Source organism: Pteronotus mesoamericanus, unplaced genomic scaffold (assembly GCF_021234165.1).
Source record: "Pteronotus mesoamericanus isolate MK-2021 breed Mesoamerican mustached bat unplaced genomic scaffold, CSHL_Meso_final contig_116, whole genome shotgun sequence".
In the NCBI taxonomy this organism is placed as follows: domain Eukaryota; kingdom Metazoa; phylum Chordata; class Mammalia; order Chiroptera; family Mormoopidae; genus Pteronotus; species Pteronotus mesoamericanus.
In genome coordinates, this window is record NW_026555027.1 from 43,139,941 (window position 1) to 43,163,292 (window position 23,352).

The 23,352-nt window shown below is 40.9% G+C and overlaps 1 protein-coding gene across 3 annotated transcripts in view; it reads right to left on the minus strand.

Moving 5' to 3' along the window:
* Positions 1-23,352, minus strand: part of MCF2L2 (MCF.2 cell line derived transforming sequence-like 2) — a 221,869-nt gene that overhangs the window by 102,247 nt on the left and 96,270 nt on the right. For all 3 annotated transcript variants that reach the window (XM_054581079.1, XM_054581097.1, XM_054581088.1), the window contains 2 exons: positions 21,125-21,302; positions 16,409-16,500 (listed from right to left, as the gene is read on the minus strand). In XM_054581079.1, coding sequence (XP_054437054.1) covers positions 16,409-16,500; positions 21,125-21,302 — 270 coding nt within the window. The remainder of the gene's footprint in view (positions 1-16,408; positions 16,501-21,124; positions 21,303-23,352) is intronic.

The following is a 23,352-nucleotide window of genomic DNA, read 5'->3' on the forward strand; positions in this document are numbered from 1 at the left end:
TGGGAAAACAATGACCTTGCCCCCCAGGGTAACCTTTCCTCCCCTAGCATATTGCTGGTCATGCAGTTTAGACTTCCTGACCTTTCGTATTGCTGGTCATGCATTTTGGACCCTCTCCTGACCTTTCCTCCCCTGGTTTGTTGGTAATCATACAGGTTAGATCCCCTTAGAAGGGGAACATACAGGGGGCTGGAGAGGAGCCCATACACATTAAGCCCCCAGGACGATGACATTCTGACCCAAATTAAATATGTAGAGAGGCCTCTGTCGAATTTCAGCTCCAGGCCCAGAAGAGCAGTAAAACCAGGCAAGCGACACCATGGCTGACATCAGAACCAGCTGCATTGACTAATGATCTCCTGCCCTTGTACTGACCAATCAGCAAAGACTATTACTCTGAAAGTACACACCTGGAAAGCTGATGAATATTCCACTGGGATCCTCCTCTGAGACCTCCAGATAACTACCCGCTAGCCGGAGGACCCAGTGCGGCTTTCTCTGTGGGCACACAGGGCCTATCCCCACCCACTTCTTTCAGACACATTTTCCTTGTCTCTCTTTCTCCTAAGCTCCAAGGGCCCTTCTTTTGCCTCTGTAATGTGTTTCCTGAGCCCATTTCTTCCACTGCCTACTTCTTACGCCTCTGTGACTTTCTAAATAAACTTTCTCTTATAGTTTGAGTCTTGGTTCTAAATTCTTTCTTAGCCAGAAAACAAGAACTGAGGTAGCTGTCCTGACTGGTATGGCTCGGTGGGCAGGGCGTTGCTCCGAAGACCAAAAGGTGGCCAGTTCGATTCCCAGCCAGGCAGTCAGGACACATGCCTGGGTGGCGGGTCAGGTGCCCGTTTGGGGGCAACTGATTGATGTTTCTCTTGCATACCGATGTTTCTCCCCATCGTCTTCTCCTTCCCTCCCCCCCCTCTAAAAGTAAATAAAAATTATTTTTAAAAAATTGAGGTTGCTGAACCAAGGTCTGGTCTGACTCCTCTTGTCTAACACATGGTGCCGATTCACTGTCAACTCTAGGAAAGCAATTTCTGTTCCCACTCTTTGAAAGTGATGGTATCTGATAACTTAAGATGTAAATATTATGCATTATATTATCACATGTCCTAAAAGGAAAAGCTGTTGGACCTCATTTGGAGAAGAGCTAAGGCACGTAAGAGGATGAAACATTTAAAGTATGAAAGAGCAATCATTCTGAGAAGGTTTAAGGTTAAGAATTTTCTGGCATTTGTAAATTATGAAAACCTGAGAAAATAAATAAAGCAGCATGATGAGTAAGAATTACTGAGAAATTATAGAATGGTGGGGTGCAGGTGAGGAGAACGGGAAAGAAAGGAAAGGCAGCCTCTCCATAGGTCATCCCTGGCCTCAGTCCTGGGCGGTCTTAGAGACAGAGCCCAGAGCGCAAACCACCAGCCTCGGAAAGGGCTGGCTCTGCCTCCCCATCTCCGTGGCTGGAACTGCCAGGGAAGAGGAGGAAGGCCTCCCTTTTTTATTTTTTTATTTTTGAGATCTAGTGGGTTCTGATGTGAAGAATAAGAAGAACTTTTGAAAAGCAAGAACCACTTTGAGAATCTCTGCTGGGAGCAGATTCCTAGCTGGCTGGTCTGCCCTTTGCTCCGTCTCACGGGCCCTTTCCAGCGCGTGTCATTTTTCCTGCTCTTCATTGATACCACTTGAAGAAGCCATTGCCTTGATGTCATTGGAAACTAAGGCAGCCCCTTTTTATTATTTATTTATTTATCTGTTCGTTTGTTTTTTGGCAGCCCCTTTTTAAAACAGCAGGTACACACTTGGAGGGTAAAGGGGCTGACTGTCATTTATTCTCCATGTACTGCTGTGAACCAGCTCATTCAGATTTCCTCCCATCTCTAGTCCAGGTCAGCTGCACTGGGTGGGCAATTTCAAAAGGGAGAGGAGGGGAGAGGAATATTTTAGGACATTTGGTTGACCAAAGCTCTTTGGAGAAGAAGGGCAGGCTTAGGGAGACAGGCCTGAGTGTTTCTGAGGCTTCGTGGAAATGGGAAATGATTAGAGAAAATGGGAGAATGAGTCCCACGTGCAAACTTTGACCATTTCAAAAATTTTCCAGGGTCTCTTTGATCTGTAATCTTAAATTTCCCAGCTAGCATTGTTAGTAATTAATGTTCTCACCAGTTAAGTTGTTTTTTTATAGGTTGGATGAATATTCTTAATACTATAATTTTTGTTTATGAGAGAAATAACTTCTTTAAAGAACTGCAAACATTGCAGCTTTGTTTTAACAATGAATTTTAAGTCTGTAGTTTTGAATGAATTATCAAAAGTGAGGAACACATCACAAGATACCTTTATTTCATTCCTGATGATGAAAAACTAAGAAATGTGAAGGAAATAATTGTATTAGGACATTACAAGAAGTTTCCCATACATCGTGAATTTTCTCAGGCAGTTTGATTTCATATGATATAAACCTCAATACATAAATATCACTGTAACCTAATTTTTATACGTCTGTAAATCTTAACACCTAAACAAAATCACAAATTTGAAAAGTGTTTTACTAGATTAATCTTTGGTCCCTTAACCTAATTCACAAATAATTTCCACATAACTTCAAAGCCAGTGGGTTGACTCTCATTGTTGTGGGGAGGGGTACAGCCGCTGAGGCAGACTTAGCCCAGCTAACAGAAAGAGAGGGTGTTGTTGCTGCCATAGGTCTATAAAACTCTACAAATGCTGGACTCAGCCTTCATAAGACCTCCCTTTCTCCTGTTCTTCCTGAGTGGTCGTTATTGGTCAACAAATTCATCCAACAAGGAATCCAAGATGAAAACCTCAAAGATATCTTCATTATCTTTCTTTCCTTACTTATTAAATCTTTCCCCTTTTCTTCTCTTCCTTGATCTCCTTCACTCATCAAACTTTCTCTGGCAGTCTAGTGTATTCCAGGCACTTGGGAGAACATCTGAATTAATGGGTATGAACACTGCCCATCTCCTTTTTTGACGCTGCCGTTAGTAGGCTCTTGACACTCACCTAGGCTGCTACAATTGAGGCAGCTGGTCAGTCTGCCTGCCTTCATCTAATCTACTCTTCATTGTTTTACCAGCGCTATCTTTCAAATACATAGGTGCCTTCCCTGGCAACAACCATCAATCAAAGCCTTCAGCAGCAGCCTGTCTATGGTCTACCTCCCTAAGTTTCTCCAACCATTCCCAGAATAGCCTATGCTCCTTCAGACACCTGAGACTTTATATTCTTCCTCTTCCTGGAATGCCCTTTGTCTTATACACCTTTCAAAGTTGTATTTATTCTTTAAAGCTAAGTTCAAATATCACCTCCTAAAAACATTACAAATATAGTTGTTATGAACTGCCCTTTAATATGCTACATTCTTTTTTCCTGAAGTTATGTCATTTTGCTTTATATTATAATTATTGGAAATATGTCATTTTCCCCATGAAACTTGTAAATTTTCTGAGTTTAGGCCCCATGTTAGAATATTTCCATGTGACCCAGAGGATTGTTTTGTTATATATTAAATTGAGCTGAATAAGCTACCTAAAATGGACCTTTCAAATATTTTAGTCACATCAACTTTTTATTGGGTAAAGAGCAAAGCCAACACTGGTCTTACCATTATTTTCTCTTTTTAGCTCCCACAGTAAAAATACATTTTCATAGCTTAATATAATCACACATCGTGCCACTGACTTTTGGATTCTATCTTAGTCTAAGAGATTCATATCCACCTTAATGAGTTCACCTTTACCCCAAGTCCTCATGACCAATGAAAACAGCTTCTAGGCCAATGTGACCAAACTGTGGTCCTTACACCACCTACATTCTTGCCACCAAATGTGCAAGTTAAAAGTTCAGATTCCTGGACCCTACGCCAGACCTTCTGAATCAGAATCTCTGACGACGGGGCCTGAGAGTATGCGTTCTCAATATGTTTCTCAGGACTGCAGGACCTAGGAAAGTTTGAGAATCTTCATTAGAAATTCTTCAGAGAGTTTGGTTGGGGGCTGCCTCAAGAATTTGGTGGATTCTCTGAATTTCTTATTAGCTCCAAGAATGACTAGACTTCAAACCTCATAGAAGGCGAACACAGCAACGTCCTTAGAGTTCATGCAGTTCTGTTGCTGAGAATTAGGAAGGTAAATGAAAGCATGTGGGATTCAATGGAATGAGAAAGCAAGGAACTGAATTTGGCCCTAATCTGTTATCATTTGGCCAAGAGGTAAAATGAGATTAGGAAAAGCTATTCAATTTCGGAGCTGAATCTGACCTTCCTTCAGTTCCTTTTCATCTTTTCACAGAACATTCTATCTATAAACATTGGACTAAATGGGAAACTAAAATTACTGAGAATCTGTTTAAGGTTAGGCACCATGCTATGTGCTTTCCGTACATTTCTCATTTAATAAACCACCTGTGAGCTTACTTTTTTAAAATCCGATTTTGCAGAAGAGGAAATTCTGAATATGAGAGATTAACCAAACTACTAGTTAAGAAGATTAAGTAAGTAATCAGGTAGGTAGGTTAAATTAGATAAGTAAACTGCTGTTAAATAAATGGCTAGTTTCAAATCCCAGTTCCATCATTTACTAGTTGTATGACCCTTGGGGAAACTCACTTAACTCCTCAGAGCCTCAACAGCATCAGGGATGAAACAAAGGACATACGTCATCTTCCTCACACGGTGCTGAGGACTTGAGATAAAAGCGGGTCCCTGCAGCACCCAGTACACTGCCTGGCCCTCCGTCAGTGTCAGCAGCCATTCCTTCACCTTTCTGTTCCTTTCCAACCTTTGTGGGGTTTTTTTTGTTTCTTTTTGTAAACTTTTTATGAAGAAAGCCTGTTTGCTCAGAAGCCTGAAAAGGCCTCTGCTACTTTAGATCACTTGAAAGGTGCCCAGGAACGCTGTGTGTTGCCATTCACCACCAGTAGCTCTTCCTTCCTCCTGAGGGTTCATTCAGGAAAAAGGAATTCTCATCAGCCTCTGGCTTCTTTCGGCTCCGCGGAGTCTGTGATGTGAGCAGCACCACACCCGCCCCCCCCCCCCCCCCAGCCTCCCCCTATGAGTCATGGTTTCAGCTTCCAGCTGGCAACGGGAAGGACAGGAAAGTACCACGTCACTACTGCCAACAAACCAGAGCAGATCTCCCTTTCCACCGCTGGGCTTCCCCAGACCGGTCAGTCAGCCCAGGGCACAGCCCGAGAGTCTCAGCAACATTGTCATGTTTAGTTTGCCAAGTCCCTGCAAACCACACATGGATCACCCTGCGGGGAAGACAGAACAACTTTTATGGAAATGAGTTCTCTGATGATGAAAAAACATATCTTGATTTTTATTGCAGGTAGTGAGTACCAATAACTCTCGGAACAATCATAAGTGGTTTTGGTTTATGGCTTTTCTTTTTCAGTCTGAGCATTTTACTTGAGGACAAGGAGGGGCATTTATCACAATGTTAGGATTCACTCTTCTAGACTGGCTGTAGTTTTGTTTCATCTTTGAATTCTAGGCCAAAAGCCAAAAAGATGTCAGAATTGTCACTTGGAGTCTGACACATGTTCTCTCTTGGGCAGTGGCCACATCACACAGGCAGCAATGACTTCACGTTTGTCAACTTCCTTGTCCCCCTCTTCATAACCTATGTGTTAGATAGGACAAGGCTCTCAAGGTCTGGGCTAGTCTTACAAAATGCTATTCTTGCTAAATGCTAACATGTCACACAGTGTTTTGCAGACCAGCTGTAAACACAATGAACCTGCCAACAGCTCAACCAGGTAAGTGCAGCCAACTGTAAAGAAGAAGTCAACATGTAATTGACTAAATAGTATATATAAGCAATAGCTAAATGACCCTTCAAGGGAGAGAGAGCTTTGCATATCAGTCCCAAGCCTCCTTTACTTGCTGCAGGTACATAAAACTACCTTGCAACAACCACTTCTTGAATGGAACACCCCAATTGGTGGTGGGCCCCTTGAGTTCATTAACAAACTTGAAGACTCAGATGAAATCCTCCTAAGTGACTCCATCACAGCCTGGCGTGGACACTTGGCAAAGCAGTCGGCAGCAGCTGCTCATCAGGGCTTACTCACTTGGGTCTCCTCTGGACAGAGGGTTTGCTCTACAGGAGACTCCGGTTCGGTGCTACCACTGGAATGCTACCTGGCCTCAACAGCTAAGTGGCTGCCTGAACCTGTTTCGTTGAGCACTTTGGAAGGGGGTTCGTAGGTCAGCCCCTGTGGTCCCTTTTACTAGTGTTTCTATTTCCATTCTGGGTATAGGGATGTTGGAAAGGTAGTTTCAGTTGATGACCTCTGGTCTGGTCGTCTAACTTTGGTATTCTTTGTGCGTTTGCCTTGTTTGTCTTTATAGGTAAATGTGAAACTCAGATTCATCCCTGAATGTAGTACCTTGGAGTGCATTCTTCAGAACTGGATAAAAAGAACTCTGTTTATTTGACTTAAAGAAATTAAACGCTTATATAAATTAGGAAATATAACAAATCTGTCAATGGTAGGAAACTGCCTGGCCTGTCGTCTTGCTCCGGGCTGGGAGTCTGTTGTGGGTTTGAGAGGCATTGTGTTCTAAGTGCAGCTTCTTTGCTTCCTTGGGTTTCAGCACTTACTAACCACACGCAAGCTTCTCCCCCACAACTCCTTCCCCGCTTCCATCCAAGGAGTGCATTTTCTGGAGCACCCGCAACCAGAATGGAACTCATGGTGGGAAACAGAACAGTGCCCCAACAGTTGCCTCAACAACAAGGAGGTTCCCCTCAGATAGGCCGCACCACTTCACTGAGGAGGACAAGCAAGTGAGCTCATGGCTTCCAGTGGAGTTGATCTGGGACAGGCAAGACTGAGCAGCAAAGGGACTGCTATGAGACTGAGGGGCTAGTCTATGGCTAATGGTGTAAAGATACATGCTTGGGGTTATAGGGAACGAATCACTGGTTTTATCTCTGAGCTGTTTGAATAAGACTCCTACCGCTTCTCTTCCTCTGAAGGATAAGGGAAAAAATTACGTGCCAACCTCTTCAAAGGGTTTCACTGACATAAAGAATTGTTCTATTAGCAGGTATGATTTCAGAAATTTTACTAAAGGTGTGGTAACAGAGGCCAACATCCTAGGAATATTGACAACTAAATAAAACTTAAATTATCTGACTGGATTGGTGCCAGAAAAGGAGCACAAAGTCTGCTATAATTTAAAAATGTAGAGAGTCAGCTTCACTGGACTTGCAAAATGAAAAAGGTAGAATCAACCAAATGTATGTACCTGGAGTAGCAGAAACCAAAAGGGTGGACTTCCTAGGCACATGACATGGAAAGAAAGCGGAAATGATATGGGGATACGACTTGCTTTCGGTAAGAGTTCAGAGTGGTCGTAAGTGATTTACTGATTCCCTGTCCATTCACCTGCAAGGATGGTTTTGAGATCACTGACTCTGGGCAGGCGCACAGGCATGCATTCCCTCGTGTCAGAGCCCAGTCAAGTCCAGGAGGCTCTTGAGGCCTCAGCTTCTTTTCTGAGCAGCCGCCCATTAGCTCCCCTGCCCCATCTCCTCCAGAGCTGTGAGTTGGCTGGGGGGTGGAACAGGTCAACGTGAGGGAGCTTGCTCTTTGTATCCATAGGCAAGACGGGGTGCTTCTAAGCGGTGTCCCTCCTTGGGAAGTGGCCGCCCCCATCGGCCTGGCGTAGGCCCGTATGGCTTTGGGAGCCTGCTGACTGGCAGTGGAATGGGCTGACCTGGGCATTGGCCCTGCTGGGGAGGCAGCAAGGTGTAGCAGCCTAGTGTTTTGTCAGAACCAGAGGCAGCCATGGAAGTTTAGGAACATACCAGTACACTGCTAAGGTGTGAGCTAGAAGGGAGACAGGTGCAGGGAGGCCATACCACCCAGAACCTTCCTTTTTACAGGTTGGGTCTGAATTGTAGCAGGTGAGCCAAGCTGTTAAACCAGGCATGCTGGGCCTATCCTCTGTCTCCCACAATCCCACCTGCCAGGGATGGGGTGGAAAAGGCTTGGGAGGCCTTCTCAGCCCATCTTCTGCAGGAGCCCAGAAGCAAGAGGGTGGAGCCAAAACCTGCAACTGCAGTAGATGGTGGCTGCTGGCGCGGGCCTCTGCGGCCAGAGAGAAGTGAGGCTGGGTGGTGCCTCCTGGGAGCAGCCTCTCATGACATCTCTGACCCACCTTATTTCTCCCTGCTGTTTCATTACAGCCTGTACCTGCAGCTGTTTCCTGTTTTAATTTTCAGTCTTGAGCTCCTAATGTTTCCAGACTGAGGACAAGGGGTAAAGGAGCCACAATCTGTGAAAGATGAAAATGGTGGGTTACGTAGACCTCAGGTGATTTGCTCATCTCAAGGCTCATCCCAGCACCTACTGGACAGTGGGCTTTGGGCATAAAGAGGCTGAAAATAAGCAATTCTCTTCCTGTATGCTGGTTTTCAGAAGGGCTTTAGTCTTTGAACTGCAGCTGTGTAGTTGGCTTACTAGGTCCTCAACACAGAGGACCTTGGGCTGTGTGAGCCTGAACAGCGTGGTCCTCATGTGTTTGGCCTTACTCTCTTCCTCTGTGTGTGTTTATGTGTACACTTACACAGAGTTTACATTCCCCACGAGTGACTGCTGCCGTCACAGGGGCTTTTCTGGTGCACTGTCCCAAAAGAGGAGGTGTAGAGGGCTGTGTCAGGACTTCCTCTTGAGCTGCCCTCCCTCCCCAGGTCAAGGTGCCTTATGAGGTGCAGCTCTTCACTCGGCCACACAGCAAGCATCACCGTGTTTGAGAAGCCATGGACACCGACTGGATATTGTGTAGACCTGTCATATCTCGCATCCCTTCCCCCTCTGGAATTGCTGTGATTCATCCACTGAGCTTGTTATTTCTGCATAGTCACTTCCCGCCCAGATCCTACCTGTCCTTCAAAGTCCTGGATAGACCTGGCAGCTCAATAAATGATTCCTGAATAAAAATCATGGCTTGGTGTCCTGGATCGTATGGGAAGAAGATTCAAATATGACAGCACCTCCCCACTTCTCTTCCGCACTGGCATCAGTTCTGGAGGCGCAGAGCTCTTTGACCTTCGGAGGGCTGTCACTCTGGTCCATCTTCTCATTAGATCCCCACCAGAGTGTAAGTTTATGAGTGGTAGGTTCTTGGTCTCCTTGATTTTCCCCCAGCTTCTGCCTCACCTCTTATGGCACATGTCTCCTGCTAGAGTAAGGCTCTCTTTATGCACTCCTGTCCTTAGGAATCCCAGAACCTAGGGGACCCCAAGACTTTCATAAGTCAGGCGGTCAGAGAATTTCGCTGCTATAACTCAAAGATGTACTCCGTCCATGTTCACCGGGAGGCAGGCACAGAAGTGTGACCCTCATCCCCATTCCCTCAACATTGAGGAGTGAAAAATTGCAGGGGGGATTGTTAGATAGGACAAGGGTTTCAAGGTCTGGGCCATTTTTACAAAGTGCTCTTCTTGCTGAATGTTAAAATGCATCATATTTTGCAGACCGGCTGTAAACAGGATGAGTCTGACAAGAACCAGACCAGGTAAATGTAGCCAACTGCAAGGAAGAAATCAAAATGTAATGGTCTAAATATGTATATACGCAATGGCTAAACCACCCTTCAGGGGAGACAGAGGTTTGAGTATGAACCCCTGTCTCCTTTGCTTGCTGCAAGTAAATAAAACTTCTTTGCCACAACCATGTCTTATTCTTCAATGAACACCCCAAGCTGCGAACCCCTTAGATTTAGAAATACATAGACCATGCAGACATGAACCTAAACCTTTTTTTTTCTAACCTACCTTTTTCTTACTAGATTTCTTATATGTTTTGGAATTATGATTTCTCTGGTTATACTATCCACCTTGGGAAATACTTTTGCATTTATTGATCCTAAGTTGATTTTCTAATCCAGAATTTGGGGATTTTAATGCATAAATCCCCATTCTTCCTACTCATGTTGTTTATGACTGTATAAATCCTCTTCTGCTTACACTGCTTCTCATAGCCTTGTTCTTTAGAAGCGGAAGCCTGAGCAGCTTCTGTTTGCCAAACTGAGGAAGTCTGGCAGCCTCTGTTCCTACCCAGCTCCCCCTACCTTGACTATTGACTTAAGTGTTCTGTGTGAAGCCCTGCATTAAATACACAAAGCAACAGTAAGAAAAAAAAACCAGAAGCCCAGAAAGATGATTGTAATAAAGACTTCTGTCTGCTTAATAGTACCTATTCTGTTGGTGATCTGCCTAAACACAGAGGGACCTAGCATCTTAGCAGGATGGGTTTGGAGTCTGAATTAAATAACAGCAGAAGGAACAAACCAAAAGTCTGGTTGTCAGAGCTTCTTGGATTCTATTTAAGCTTTCGCTCCTACATTTGTCTATTTTTATCTGCATGTATAATAGGAGTAAATAATAAATGTAGCTTATGAAAATATTTTTATTTTGCTTAATCCATTCACCTTTTCCACCCGGTCCCCCTAAGCCCTATATTCTGACAGCTGTCAGTCTGTTCTATATATCTATGGGTCTGTTTCTATTTTGTTTGTTAGTTTATTTTGTTCATTAAATTCCACATATAAATGAAATCATATGGTAATTGTCTTTTTCTGGCTTATTTCACTGAGCATAATACTCTCCACATCCATTTATATTGTCACAGAAGGTAAGATTTCCTTCTTTTCTTTCTTTCCTTTTTTTAAATCTTCACCTGAGGGCATTTTTTTCATTGCTTTGAGAGAGAGAGGAAGGGAGAGAGAGAAACATTGATTGGTTGCCTCCTGTACACACCTGGACTGGGGATCATAGGCACCTGGACTGGGGATTAAGCCCACAACCTAGGCATCTGCTCTGACCAGGAACTGAACCCACAAACTTTTGACTATAGGATGAAGATCCAACCAAGTGAGCCACACCAGCAAGGGCAAGATTTCCTTCCTTTTTTATGGTTGAGTAGTATTTTATTTTGTAAATACCACAGCTTTTTTATACACTCATCTACTGATAGGCACTTGGGCTGCTTCCAAATTTTGGCTAATGTAAATAATGCTGCAACAAACATAGGGGTGCACATATTCTTTCAAATTAGGTTTCAGGTTTTTTGATATTCCCAGAAGTAGAATTTCTGGGTCATAAGGCAGTTCCATTTTTAATTTTTTGAGGTAATTCCATACTGCTTTTTCACAGTGGCTGCACCAACCTTCATTCTCACCAACAGTGCAAAAGTGTTCCCTTTTCTCCACATCCTCACCAACATTTGTTGTTTAGTGATTTATTTGATGATAGCCATTCTGATAAGTATGAAGTGATGTCTCGTTGTGGTTTTAATATGCATCTCTCTCGTGATTAGTGGCATTGAGCATCTTTTCATATGCCTTTTGGCCATCTCTATGTCCACTTTGGAGAAGTGTCTATTCAGGTCTTTTGCTTATTTTTAAAGTTGGATTGTTTGTTTTTTGGGTGTCGAGTTGTATAAGTTCTTTATAAATTTTGTATATTAACGCCTTATTACAGATATCATTGGCGAATATGTTCTCTCATTCAATGGGTTGTCTTTTCATTTTGTTGACGGTTTTCTTTGCTGTGCAAAACTCTTTAGTTTGATGTAGTCCCATTTGTTTATTTTCTCTTTTGTTTCCTTTGCCTGAAGAATTACATCAGAAAAAATATTGCTATGTGAAATGTCTGAGATTTTACTACTTATGTTTTCTTCTAGGATTTTTATGATTTCCAGCCTAACATTTAAGTCTTTAATCCATTTTGAGTTTATTCTTGTATATGGTGTGAAAAGGTGGTCTAGTTTCATTTTTTTTATATGTACATGTCCAATTTTCCCAACACCATTTGTTGACTAAACTATGTTTACCCAATTGTATATTCTTGCCTCCTTTGTTAAATATTAATTGACCATAATGGCATGGGTTTATTTCTTGTCTCTCTACTCTGTTCCATGGATCTATATGTCTCTTATTATGGATGTACCTTGCTGTTTGATTACTATGACCTTGTAGTATAGTTTGATATAAGGTAGCATGATTCTTCCAGCTTTGTTTTTCTTTCTCAACATTGATGTTGATATTTGGGTTCTTTTGTAGTTCTACATAAATTTTTGGATTTTTGTTCTGGTTCTGTATAATATGCCATTGGTAACCTGAGAGGAATTGTACTGAAAATACAGATTGCTTTGAGTAGTATGAACATTTTAATGATGTTAATTCTTCCTATCAGTGAACATGGTATATGCTTCCACTTACTTGTAGCTTCTTTAATTACTTTCCTCAGAGTCTTATCATTTTCCAAGTATGGGTTTTTAGTGCCTTGGTTAAATTTATTTCCAGATATTTTATTTCTTTTTGACAGGATTGTTTTCTTAGTTTTTCTTTCTGATCATTCATTATTGGTGAATAGAAATACAACGAATTTCTGGGTATTTATTTTGTCTCTGGCTACTTTATTGAATTCATTTATTAATACCAGCAGTTTTTTGGTGGCATCTTTAGGGTTCTCTTTATACAGTATCATGTCATCTGCAAATAATGACAATTTTATTTCTTCCATTCCAAGTTGGATGCCTTTTATTTCTTCTTCTTGTCTGATTGCTGTGGCTAAGGACTTCCTGTACTATGTTGAATAAGAGTGGTGAAAGAAGACAACCATGTCTTGTTCCTGACCTTAGGGGAAATGCTTTTAGCATTGACTATGTTAGCTGTGGGTTTGTCATATATGGCCTTTATTATGTTGAGGTATGTTCCCTCTATTCCCACTTTGCTAAGATTCAATTGGTGTTGAATTTTATCAAATGTTTTTTCTGCATCTATTGATATGACCATGTGATTTCTAGCTTTCATTTTGTTTATGTGGTGTATCACATTTATTGATTGGCAGATATTGTACCAACCTTGCAATCCAGGAATAAATCCTAATGATCATGATGTATGATATTTTTACTGTATTGCTGGATTCAGTTTGCTAATATTTTGTTAAAGATTTTAGCAACTATATTTATGAGGGATATTGGCTGTTTCTTTTTAGCATCTTTTTCTGGTTTTATAATGAAGATAATGCTGGCCTCATAACATGTGCTTAGGGGCCTTCCCTCCTCTGAATGTTTTGGAAGAGTTTGAAAAGAATATGTGTTAGTTCTTCTTTGAATGTTTGGTAAAATTCACCTGTGAAATCATCTGGCCCAGATCTTTTGTTTTTGGGAGGTTTTTTTTTTTACTACTGCTTCAATTTCACAGTTGTAATCTGTCTATTCAGGTTCTTTGATCTCCCTGATTTAATTTTGGAAAATTGTATGTCTCTGGGAATTTATCCATTTCATCCAGATTGTCCAATTTGTTGGCATATATTGTTTGTAATATTTTCTCACAATCCTTTGTATTTCTGTGGAGTCAGTTGTTGTTTCTCTTCTTTCATTTCTGATTTTACTTATTTGGGTCCTCTCTGTTTTTTTCCTGATGAGTCTGGTTAAAGGTCTGTCAATCTTGTTTATCTTTTCAAAGAACCAGCTCTTGGTTTCATTAATCTTTTGTATTGATTTTTAATACTATACTTAGTTTATTTCTGCTCTGATTTTTATTATTTCCTTTCTTCGACTCACTTTGGGCTTTCTTTGTTGATGTTTTTCCAGTTCCTGTAAGTATAAAGTAAGGTTGTTTATTTGAGATTTCTCTTGTTTCTTGAGGTTGGCTGGTAATGCTATGAATTTCCCCTCTTAGGACTGCTTTTTTTGTGTTCCATAGATTTTGGGTTGTTGTGTTCTCATTTTCGTTTGTTTCCATGTATCTTTTTCACCTCATTGTTACCCATTCATTGTTTACTAACACCTTATGTAGTCTCATGTCTTTGTGTGTTTTTCAGTTTTTTTCTTGTGATTAATTTCTAGTTTCATACCACTATGGTCAGAGAAGGTGCCTGATATGATTTTGTTCTTCTTAAATTTATTAAGACTTGTTTTGTGTTCAGACATGATCTATCCAGAAAAAGTTCCATGTGTTGCTGCTTTTTGGTGAAATGCTTTGAAGATATCAATTAAATCCATCTGATCCAATGTGTCATTTAAGACCACCATTTCCTTGTTGACATTCTGTCTGGCAAATCTATACATTGATGTCAATGGGGTGTTAAAGTCCCTGACTATGACTGTACTTCTGTCAATCTCTTCCTTTATGTCCATCAAGATTTACTTTACATATTTAGGTGCCGTGTTGGGTGCAAAAATGTTAACAAGGGTTATATCCTCTTGTTGGATTGCTCCTTATATCACTATGTAGCATCTTTCTTTATTTCTTACTATAGAATTTCTTTTAAAGTCTATTTTGTCAGATATAAATATTGCTACTCCAGCTTTTCTTTTCCTTTCCATTTGCATGAAATTCCCTTTCCCATCCTTTTACTTTTAGTTTATGTGTATCTTTTGTTCTGAGGTTGGTCTTGTAGACAGCATATATATGGGTTCTTGTTTTCTCATCCATTTTGGTACCCTTTGTCTCTTTATTAGAGCACTTAAACCATTTACATGTTTTTTTAAATCCTTACCTGAGGATATGTCTACAGATACAGACGAAGAGGAAGTGGGGGAGAGAGAGAAACATTGACATGAAAGAGAAACATTGATTGGTTGCCTTCCATACACACCTCAACTGGCTTGAACCCACAACGTAAATACGTGCCCTGACCGGGAAAATCTAACTTGCAAACTTTTGGTGTATAGGACAACATTCCAACCATCTGAACCACCTAGTCAGGGCTAAGCCATTTACATTTAAAGTGTTCATGGATAGGTATGCATTTATTGCCATTTTATTCTTTTAACTATGTTCCTCTGGGATTTTTATTTGTTTGTTTGGTTGATTGGTTTCTTCTTCTTCTTCTTAAAGCAGGCCCTTCAACATTTCTTGTAATACCTGTTTGGTAATAACAAACTCCTTTAGCTTTCTTTTTTTTCTTGTCCAGGAAGCTCTTTATTTCTCCTTCAATTTTAAATGATATCCTTGCTGGGTAAATTCATCTTGGTTGTAGGTCCTTGCTTTTGATCACTTTGAATATTTCATGCCATCCCCTTCTGACCTGCTTAGTTTCAATACAACCTTTTTTTTTAATGTCCCTTAAATGATTTCACAGACTTCATGGATGTCCAGTCTGGTGAAGCTAATTTCATTTACCCATTTCCAAAAGTTGCTGTTTTTTTAAAATGGTTAATCAAGGCTTATAAAATTGCAGGCTGTTTCCTAATTCTGGATGACATGGTGGTGCAATTCCTCCAACCATGAGGGATTCTGAAACAGCAGTGACAATGTCCTAATTTGCCCAGAACAGGATAACGAAACAAATAACAGAAGAATGCAGCCTTCTCTCTCTAAGAAAAGGCTAGTGGAGATAATTCTCACAGTGTTTCTGTCTCCCGGAAGAAAAGTCTAAGATTAGCTTTCTGCCCGACTCCTTGATGGTCAGCGGAATCCCCTGTATTCAAACACATTAGGGTGATGGACGCAAATTGTTGCGGAAGTGCGTTGGAGCCCGTGGCCCGCTGGCCTCCGGTTTCAGAAACATTCATCCAGCCAGATATTTCATTTTCAGAGGGGCAGGGAAAAGGGGACCTCTCTGAGGTGGCTATACAGCAGCATATATTTATAATTCATTTTATTTGGGTTTTTAAAATACAGGATTACTATATGGTGCTTGGCAATTTTCGAATTTTCATTTGATGCTCGAAATAGTTTCAGGAGGTAGCTGTTGTTATCCCCATTTTCACAAATGAGAAACTGAGGTTCAGAGAGGTTATGTTGCTTACATTTGGGTCTGCCTGATTCCAAAGCTTATGCTCTTTTTCTTTCTAACTTTTATTTTGAAATAATTATAGATTCCCATGAGGTTACAAAGACACATACAGAGAAGTCCTGGGTACCCTTGCCCCAGCCTCCTCCAGTGTTAACATCTTACATAAATAGAGTATAATATTAAAACCAAGAAAATGACATTGGCACAATCCACAGAGCTTACTCAGAGTTCACCAGTTACACATGTGCTGTGTGTGTGTTGCTCTTATGCAATTTTTTCATGTGCTTTTTATACATAGATTATATACAGTGTTCTACCAATTTTAAATATGAAGTCAGGTTATAGGAATGAATAAAAGGACTTTCCTCAATAAAACAATATCTACTAACAATTACGTATTACCAGTTTTTCATATCAAGTTGCAATTAAGAAGAAAGAAAAAGAAGAAACCCTATAAACCTCAGCTCTTGGGAGCATTAGGCTATGCTGCATGGCTCCATGGGAATCTTTTCTGGAGCTGATGATAGTTATGAAACAGGGGAACTTGATGTATTGATAATTATATCAGCAATAGTCTCTCATGTCAGTAACCTGTATCAATAAAAGAAAGGCAGTCTTACCTTGCCTTCAAATTTAGTCTTGTCATCTTCCTTTTCCAGGGAGTTCAAATCTGTCTCTGCATAAGGTTGCTCAGATGCTTTCTGAAAAGGAGCTAAAAGGACAAAGAAAATCTGCCATTAATTTCGTGATATGGCTTAAAATTACTCAGCTCTTAGCCTGACTTGAACAAGAGGCTGGACTGCGTTGAGGTAGTTGATTAACACAGCTAAATTGAGTTGTTATGGTGATTTCTGAGGTGGTAGGCGAACTTAGAGGTGAAGGAGAGATGGAAAAGTAAAACAGAATCCTTCACCCCAGGGAGTTGACATTTGATCCAAAGAGACAAAAGTCACATCCAACACCACATGAAACATCCAGCCTCAACAAATCTGTAAATGTAACATGGTAAAATGATAGCTTCCATCATTCCTATTTTTAAGGCCCAGCTACAAGATCACTTTCTTTATGAAGCCTTCCTTAACTTTCAAACTTCACGATTCTTTTATGCACTGCTGCTTGAGCATTTATCATTTGTACTATATTTGATGTTATTTTTGGATTAGAAGACCACATTGAAGTCTAGGTATCATACTTACTATTGAATGTATTTTTCCATTATACAGGTAATTAAGTTGTGCTTATTGTAGAAAATTTGAATAATGCTAAAATCTTACTACTTAAACACAACCATTTCCTATATTTCCTTAGTCTTCTTTGAAATGCTCTCACTCTTTACACACACATACGCACACTCACACACATATCATACTGTGACTATATAAGTGCCTTAGCCAGATGGAATTGTTGCTAATCTGATGATTTAGCAGTTGGATTCCAGAACTGATGGAGTCACATTTATTAGTGGATAATATGACTGTGCGAAGAATCATTTGGCTGAGTCAGGTAGAAACTGGGCTTTCTTCTCCCTGCTCTCTTCCCTCTGCCACTCTATTTCCCTGCTCCCCTTCCCACAGGCTTCTCAGACATCTGGGAGACAACCTTTTTTCACGCTCCATGGCCATTGGCAGTAAGATTGGGACTTACTGAGATGGCTGCATTGGGGGTAATGGCTACAAGGCTAATCCATAAGTGGTATTTTGAGTTCTTATTTGTCATCATCAACATCCTTGTATATAGAGTTCCTTTGGGAAACTCACATGATACACATGATTAACCTGAGATAGGATTTTAAGCATTTCTAGGTCCCGTGGCCAAAATGCCATCCATCTAATGCCACCCATATATCACCCTGATTCTTATGTGAGGTGACCTTGATGGAGGTTGACCATCATCTAACTTCCAGAAGCCCCTTGCAACCCTTCGATTCTGTGAGCCAACGGGAAGCAGCTTGAGCTTTCTACAGGTTTTTCATGGAGGCTCTGCTGAAATCTGTAGTGAAGTGCATGTCTGCTACCCCTGGTTATATGACCGCTGAAGCTACTCTGCAGCAATGGGCAATCCTCTGGGCTCCTCACTGTCTGCAGGATCTCTGCCAGCTGAGTGATTCCGGGTATAATCACTGGATGCTGAAAATGCATTCAATGTACTTGGCAATGCCCATGACTGAGAAGTGCCTGCCCCTAACACTATTAAGTACGATGACAAAACTAAAGGCAGGGATGTGGGAGCCATACCGCCACCATCCAAGTCTTGCTCTTTCACGTACGAGACGCACATTACAGAGAAGTCCCTGCGCCTTAGCTTCTTCATCTGAGAAGTGGTTAATAATGAGAAAGCTTATAGGATTGGGTTGTTATGAGGCTTTAATGAGTTAATATGGACAAAGTGTTTAGATCATGGTAACACTCAGTACATTTTACCCACTAGTATAGCCACATGGCATTGAAAGGAATTTTTTCCACATTCCTTATTTAACTTCAGGGAGGTTAAATGTTCTACCTAAGACGCCTAGCTAACAAGAATTAGAGCTGACATTCCAGCTCCTATCTCTAAGCTCTCTGCCTCACTCCTTACACTGTGAAGTAAGAATAGTTTATCTTGGCACAGGCTCAGTTACTAAGGAATCAGACAAATGTAACTGAAAATCCTGTTAGTGACCTGCCTGAGTCCACACTCGGTGGTTACACTCCAAAACAAAAGTAGAGGATTGTTCTGCAAAATGAACGAGTTGCTTGACCAAGGTCAATGATGCCTGTTCAGACACGACAAAGATCTGTTTACCCTAGGAGTGTCATTAGCTGTTAGGAAATCGTGGCTTGAAAAGCTGAGAAACAATCTATCATTCTTGACATGTTTACCTGTAACAAATATATATCCCTTAAAACAATGAGAGAGGCAAAGTCATGGAAATAAACAATTTAGTTTTGGAAAAGAGCCCTAGAGGAGAGGTCAGGAGAATGAAGTCCTGTTTCCTGCCATCCAAGGAGGATGTCTCTGTGTCTATGAGTGTTTGTATGTATCCATGGGGTGTGCCCATAAGTGGGTCTGAGTGTGTGTGTGTGCGTGAGCATGGGTACACATGGAAAAATTCAGGAAAGAAAGGCACTAAATTGTTGTCAAGGCTTCTAAAAATTGGAATATATGATAAGAGATGGGGCTACAAGTTGTACTAAACAGAGAATTATCAAAAGACCTCATGATTTTCAGATAAATAACAAGTGAAAGAATGTGTTGCAAACAGAGCTGTACAACAAGAAATGCTAAAGGAAGTTTTTCAGCCTGAAGTGAAGTGACATAAGGTGCTAATTCTGATGAAGGGATAAAGAACACTGCACATGGTGAATAGGATGGTAAATGTAAAAGAATATATATATTTTCTCTTTTCCTCCTTTCTCTTAATTTCTTTAAAATATGTATGATTGTTTAAAGCAAAAACTATAATACAATATTGGGGGATTTAACATTTGTAGTTGCAAGATTCACGGAAAGAATAGCACAGAGGATGGGCATGGAGGTGTGGAATTATACCCTTGCAAATTTCCTATATTTTTCATAAAGTGCTACAATATTAACTCAAAGTAGATTTCGATAAATTAAAGATGCATATGGTAATCCCTAAGAGAAACATCTGGGGAAAAATAATGCAAAGAGGTATGTATAGTAAAAAGTCAATAGAGGAATTAAAAAGGAAGACAAAAAGAAATTTGCTAATCCAAAGGAAGGCAGGAAAAGAGGAACAGAGAAATAAAAAAAAACCATATGAGGAAAGGAGACAACAAATAACAAAATAGTAGCTCTAAATCCAATGATGTCCTTAATTACATTGTATATAAATGGACTAAACACTCCAAGTAGAAGGCAGAAGTTAACAGAATGTATTAAAAAGGCAAGACCTAACTATATGCTACCTACAAGAAATATACTTTGAAAAGAAAGAGAAACAGAAGAATGGGAAAAAGTATCTCATGCAAACACTAAGCATAAGAAACCTGGGAAGGCTGTATTAATATTAAGACAAAATAGACTTTAAGACAAAAAGTTTTACTGAAGGGAAGGAGGGAAGGAGAGACATTTTATAATATAAAAGGGCCAGTATATCTCAAAGATATTACAAGTATGAATATGCATCTGCTTAATAACAAAGTTTCAAAATACATGAAGCAACAAATAACATATACAACATGTTCAAGAATGGTTTCTCCCAAGAATGTTGAAAATAAGTCACTCTACTCCACCATATTAAAAAAAAAGGAGGAAGCCATATGTTCATTTCAATATAGAGCACCAAAAAAGCATCTGAAGAATTCAACAATCATTCATGATGAAAACTGTCATCAAACGAGGCATAGATGGGAACGCCCTCAGTCTGATAAAAAGCATCTATAAAACACTGACTAACATCGTACTTCAAGGTGAAACATGAACTCTTTCCCTTAATATTAGGAAAAGAGAGGGATGTCTACCTTTACCACTTCTATTTAACATCGTACTGGAGGTCCCAGCAGTTAGAATAAGACAGAAGAAAAAAGGCCTAGAGATTGAAACAGAAGAGGTAAAATTGTCCCTATTCATAGACGATATAATTGTATTTCCACTGAGAAATACATTCCTATAGATAGTTATATATGGTAGTTCTATTTACTATAGGGGTTAAAAAAAAAAACATGAAATGCCTAAGAACTTTACACTAAAAACTGCTATATTGCCAAGAGAAATTAAAGAGGACCTAAATAAGTGGAGAGTTATAATAGTTATGAACCAGAAGACTCAATGTTGGTACAACAGTTCTCCCCAAAGTGATATACACGGTCAGTGAAATCTGAACTATAATCCAAGCAGAAATTGAAAGGTGATTCTAAAAATTACATGGAAATAAAAAGGACTCAAAATAGCCAAAATAATCTTGAAAAAGAATGAAGTTGGACTTATGCTAAATGATCTCAAGGCTTAGCCATAAACTATAGTAATCAAGACCATGCAGGACTGGTATGAGGACTTACCTATTTTTTTAAATCTTTTCAAAGAACCCACTTGACCACTCCATTGCTAATAGAATCTGGTGGGACTTTTAAAGGTCCTTAATGGATTCTATTTTATCTGGAAGTTATTTGTGCATTTACATTATTCTTCTGCTAGACTGTGAGCTTCTCCTTGCATCCGAAATTTTATCAAACTTTATAAGTCCTCAATGCCTGTACTATTTTATATCTGCTGTTTGTTTTAAATATCTGTCAAAACAACAACAATTAGTCATCTTAAACAGCCACAACTCTATGCTCATGGGAAATGATAAAAAAAAAAAAAAGCCATAAAGCTTTCTTCCCCAAATAACCTACCCAAGATGGAGGGCTGGCTGGTTTTCGGTGACACCCATTTTGGGGAAGACTCGGGGTGAGGGGCCACGGGTTGCACAGGACGAGTCTGCCTGGCTGCCAGTTTCATCAGACTCATTTGCCTCTTGTGAAATACTTCCTGTACATCACTCAGCTTCTGCAGGACTTTCTGGGCTTTGGCCTGCAGGAATAAAAGCAAAGCATGAGATCACTCTGCGCTGAGCCTGAGAACAGGACACATTCCCTTTCTCCCATCGTCCCCTCTCCCCCCACCACCAACCTCCCTAGGGCGACTCTTCTCTGGGCGTCCGTATGTAAGTTATCCCATGTCTCATCTTGCACCAGAATTGTGCCTCTAGGAGTCTGCATCTCCCACTTGATCGACAATGACTGTGTCTTTTTCACTACTCCATCCCCAGTGTCTGCACGCTGCCTAGCACAGAGTCGTGCTTGGTGAATACAGGGTGAGTGGATCAATAATCCCTAAGCCATGTCCATTAATGGTAAAAGAGGATGCCGTAGGCCACGGATAGAGGGCATTAGGCCAACAAACCAGGGCAATTTAAAAATAAGGAATGTACTCTGAATAAAGGGCCTGATGGAGAAAAGAGTTTAAGTGTACTGGGGGAAAGAGCTGACTAAATTCTTAAACAAAATCAAGGAAACCACAAGCACCTGTAATTTTAAAAAGATAGCTATGTATATGCTATTCAGGGTGACTCCTCTGTGTATGGGGAGGAAGTAAACTGAAGAAATGCCATGGGAGGTGAAACTCCCAGACAGTCCCATAACTGGCTATATGCTCCGAGGCAGAGGTTCAGAGAGGAAGAAACAAGGCCTGAAAGTCTGTGAGTTTCACCAAGGCCTCGCTTCCAGCATGACACCCCTCTAAGCTCTCATGGGTCAAGGAAAGCGAGGAGCCTTTTCTTGATCATGCTGACTCTGACATCAGTCTTCCAGATTTTTTTAAATCCTCACCCGAGGACATTTTCGCTGCTTTTAGAGAGAGGAAGGGAGAAAAATAAACATCAATGAGAGAAAGAGATAAGTATTGACTGGTCGTGCCCTGACCAGGAACTGAACCTGCAACCTTTTGGTTAAGGGATGACACTCGAAATAGCTGAGCTGAGCCACACTGGACAATTTTAATCACCAGTTAGAGGACCTGAAATTAAAAGAGTTAAACCATCATGAGCCATGCAGGGTACTCTGAGGATGCCTAATACTGAAAGTTCAAGCTCATCACCCACTGGGGGAGCGGGGGGTGGGAGGGAGGAAGGTGGTTTGTCACATTCTGCAACTAGAAAAGGAAATTTTTCTTTTTTATGCTGGGCAACCTTCTAAGGGAAGGAGACAATATCTCTGAGGCAGGACTGGAGTGTTAGTTACAGAAAAACTTCCCCTGCAGCCTGAGGGCCCTGTCAAGGCTGACTGACCTCTGCCCCAAGATCCCGGCCGGCTCACCCTGTGGAGGGTCTGAGTGCAGACCTGCACTGTCCGTAGGGTAACCCCTAACCACAGGAGGCTCGCCAGCACCTGAAATGTCGCTGGCCTGAATTGAGCTGTGCTGGCAGCGTCAAATACACGCTGGATGTTGGAGACTTAGCATGTGAAAAGAATATAAAATACCTCTATAATTTTTGAGACCCACCGCATGCTGAAATGATATTTGGGACGTAGGTTAAATAAACTATTAAAATTGACTTCACTGGTTTCTTTTCGCTTTTTAAAATGTGGCCACTAGAAAACCTTGTCAGCTCACGTCTGTGACTTGCGCCCTATTTCTATGAGACAGCATTGGTCTAGACCAGGGGTTGGCAAACTTTTTCTGTAAAGGTCCAAAGAGTAAAACTTTCGGGCTTTGCAGACCACCTGTTCTCCGTGGTAACTACTGCACTCTGCCATTGCCACACTAAAGCGGCCATAGATAATAGATAATACAGAAATAAATGAGTGTGGCTGTGTTCTGATAAAATTCAGTACAGAATAGATGGCAAGCGGCCTTGGCCCACAGGCTACACTTTGCTAACCCCTAGTCTCGATTTAGCTCAGGGTCTGTATTTATGGAGTCTCTTCAGAGAACGCGCCTCTGGCCTCGGGAAGCACAGTTGTACAGTGCACTTGAGGTTCTGATAACACAGCGATGGGTCCAACTCCCAAAAGAAACCAAATGCCCTTACATCAGGGTGATGGCAATGTGAGCTTGATGGTGATAAGAATTGGGGACCAGC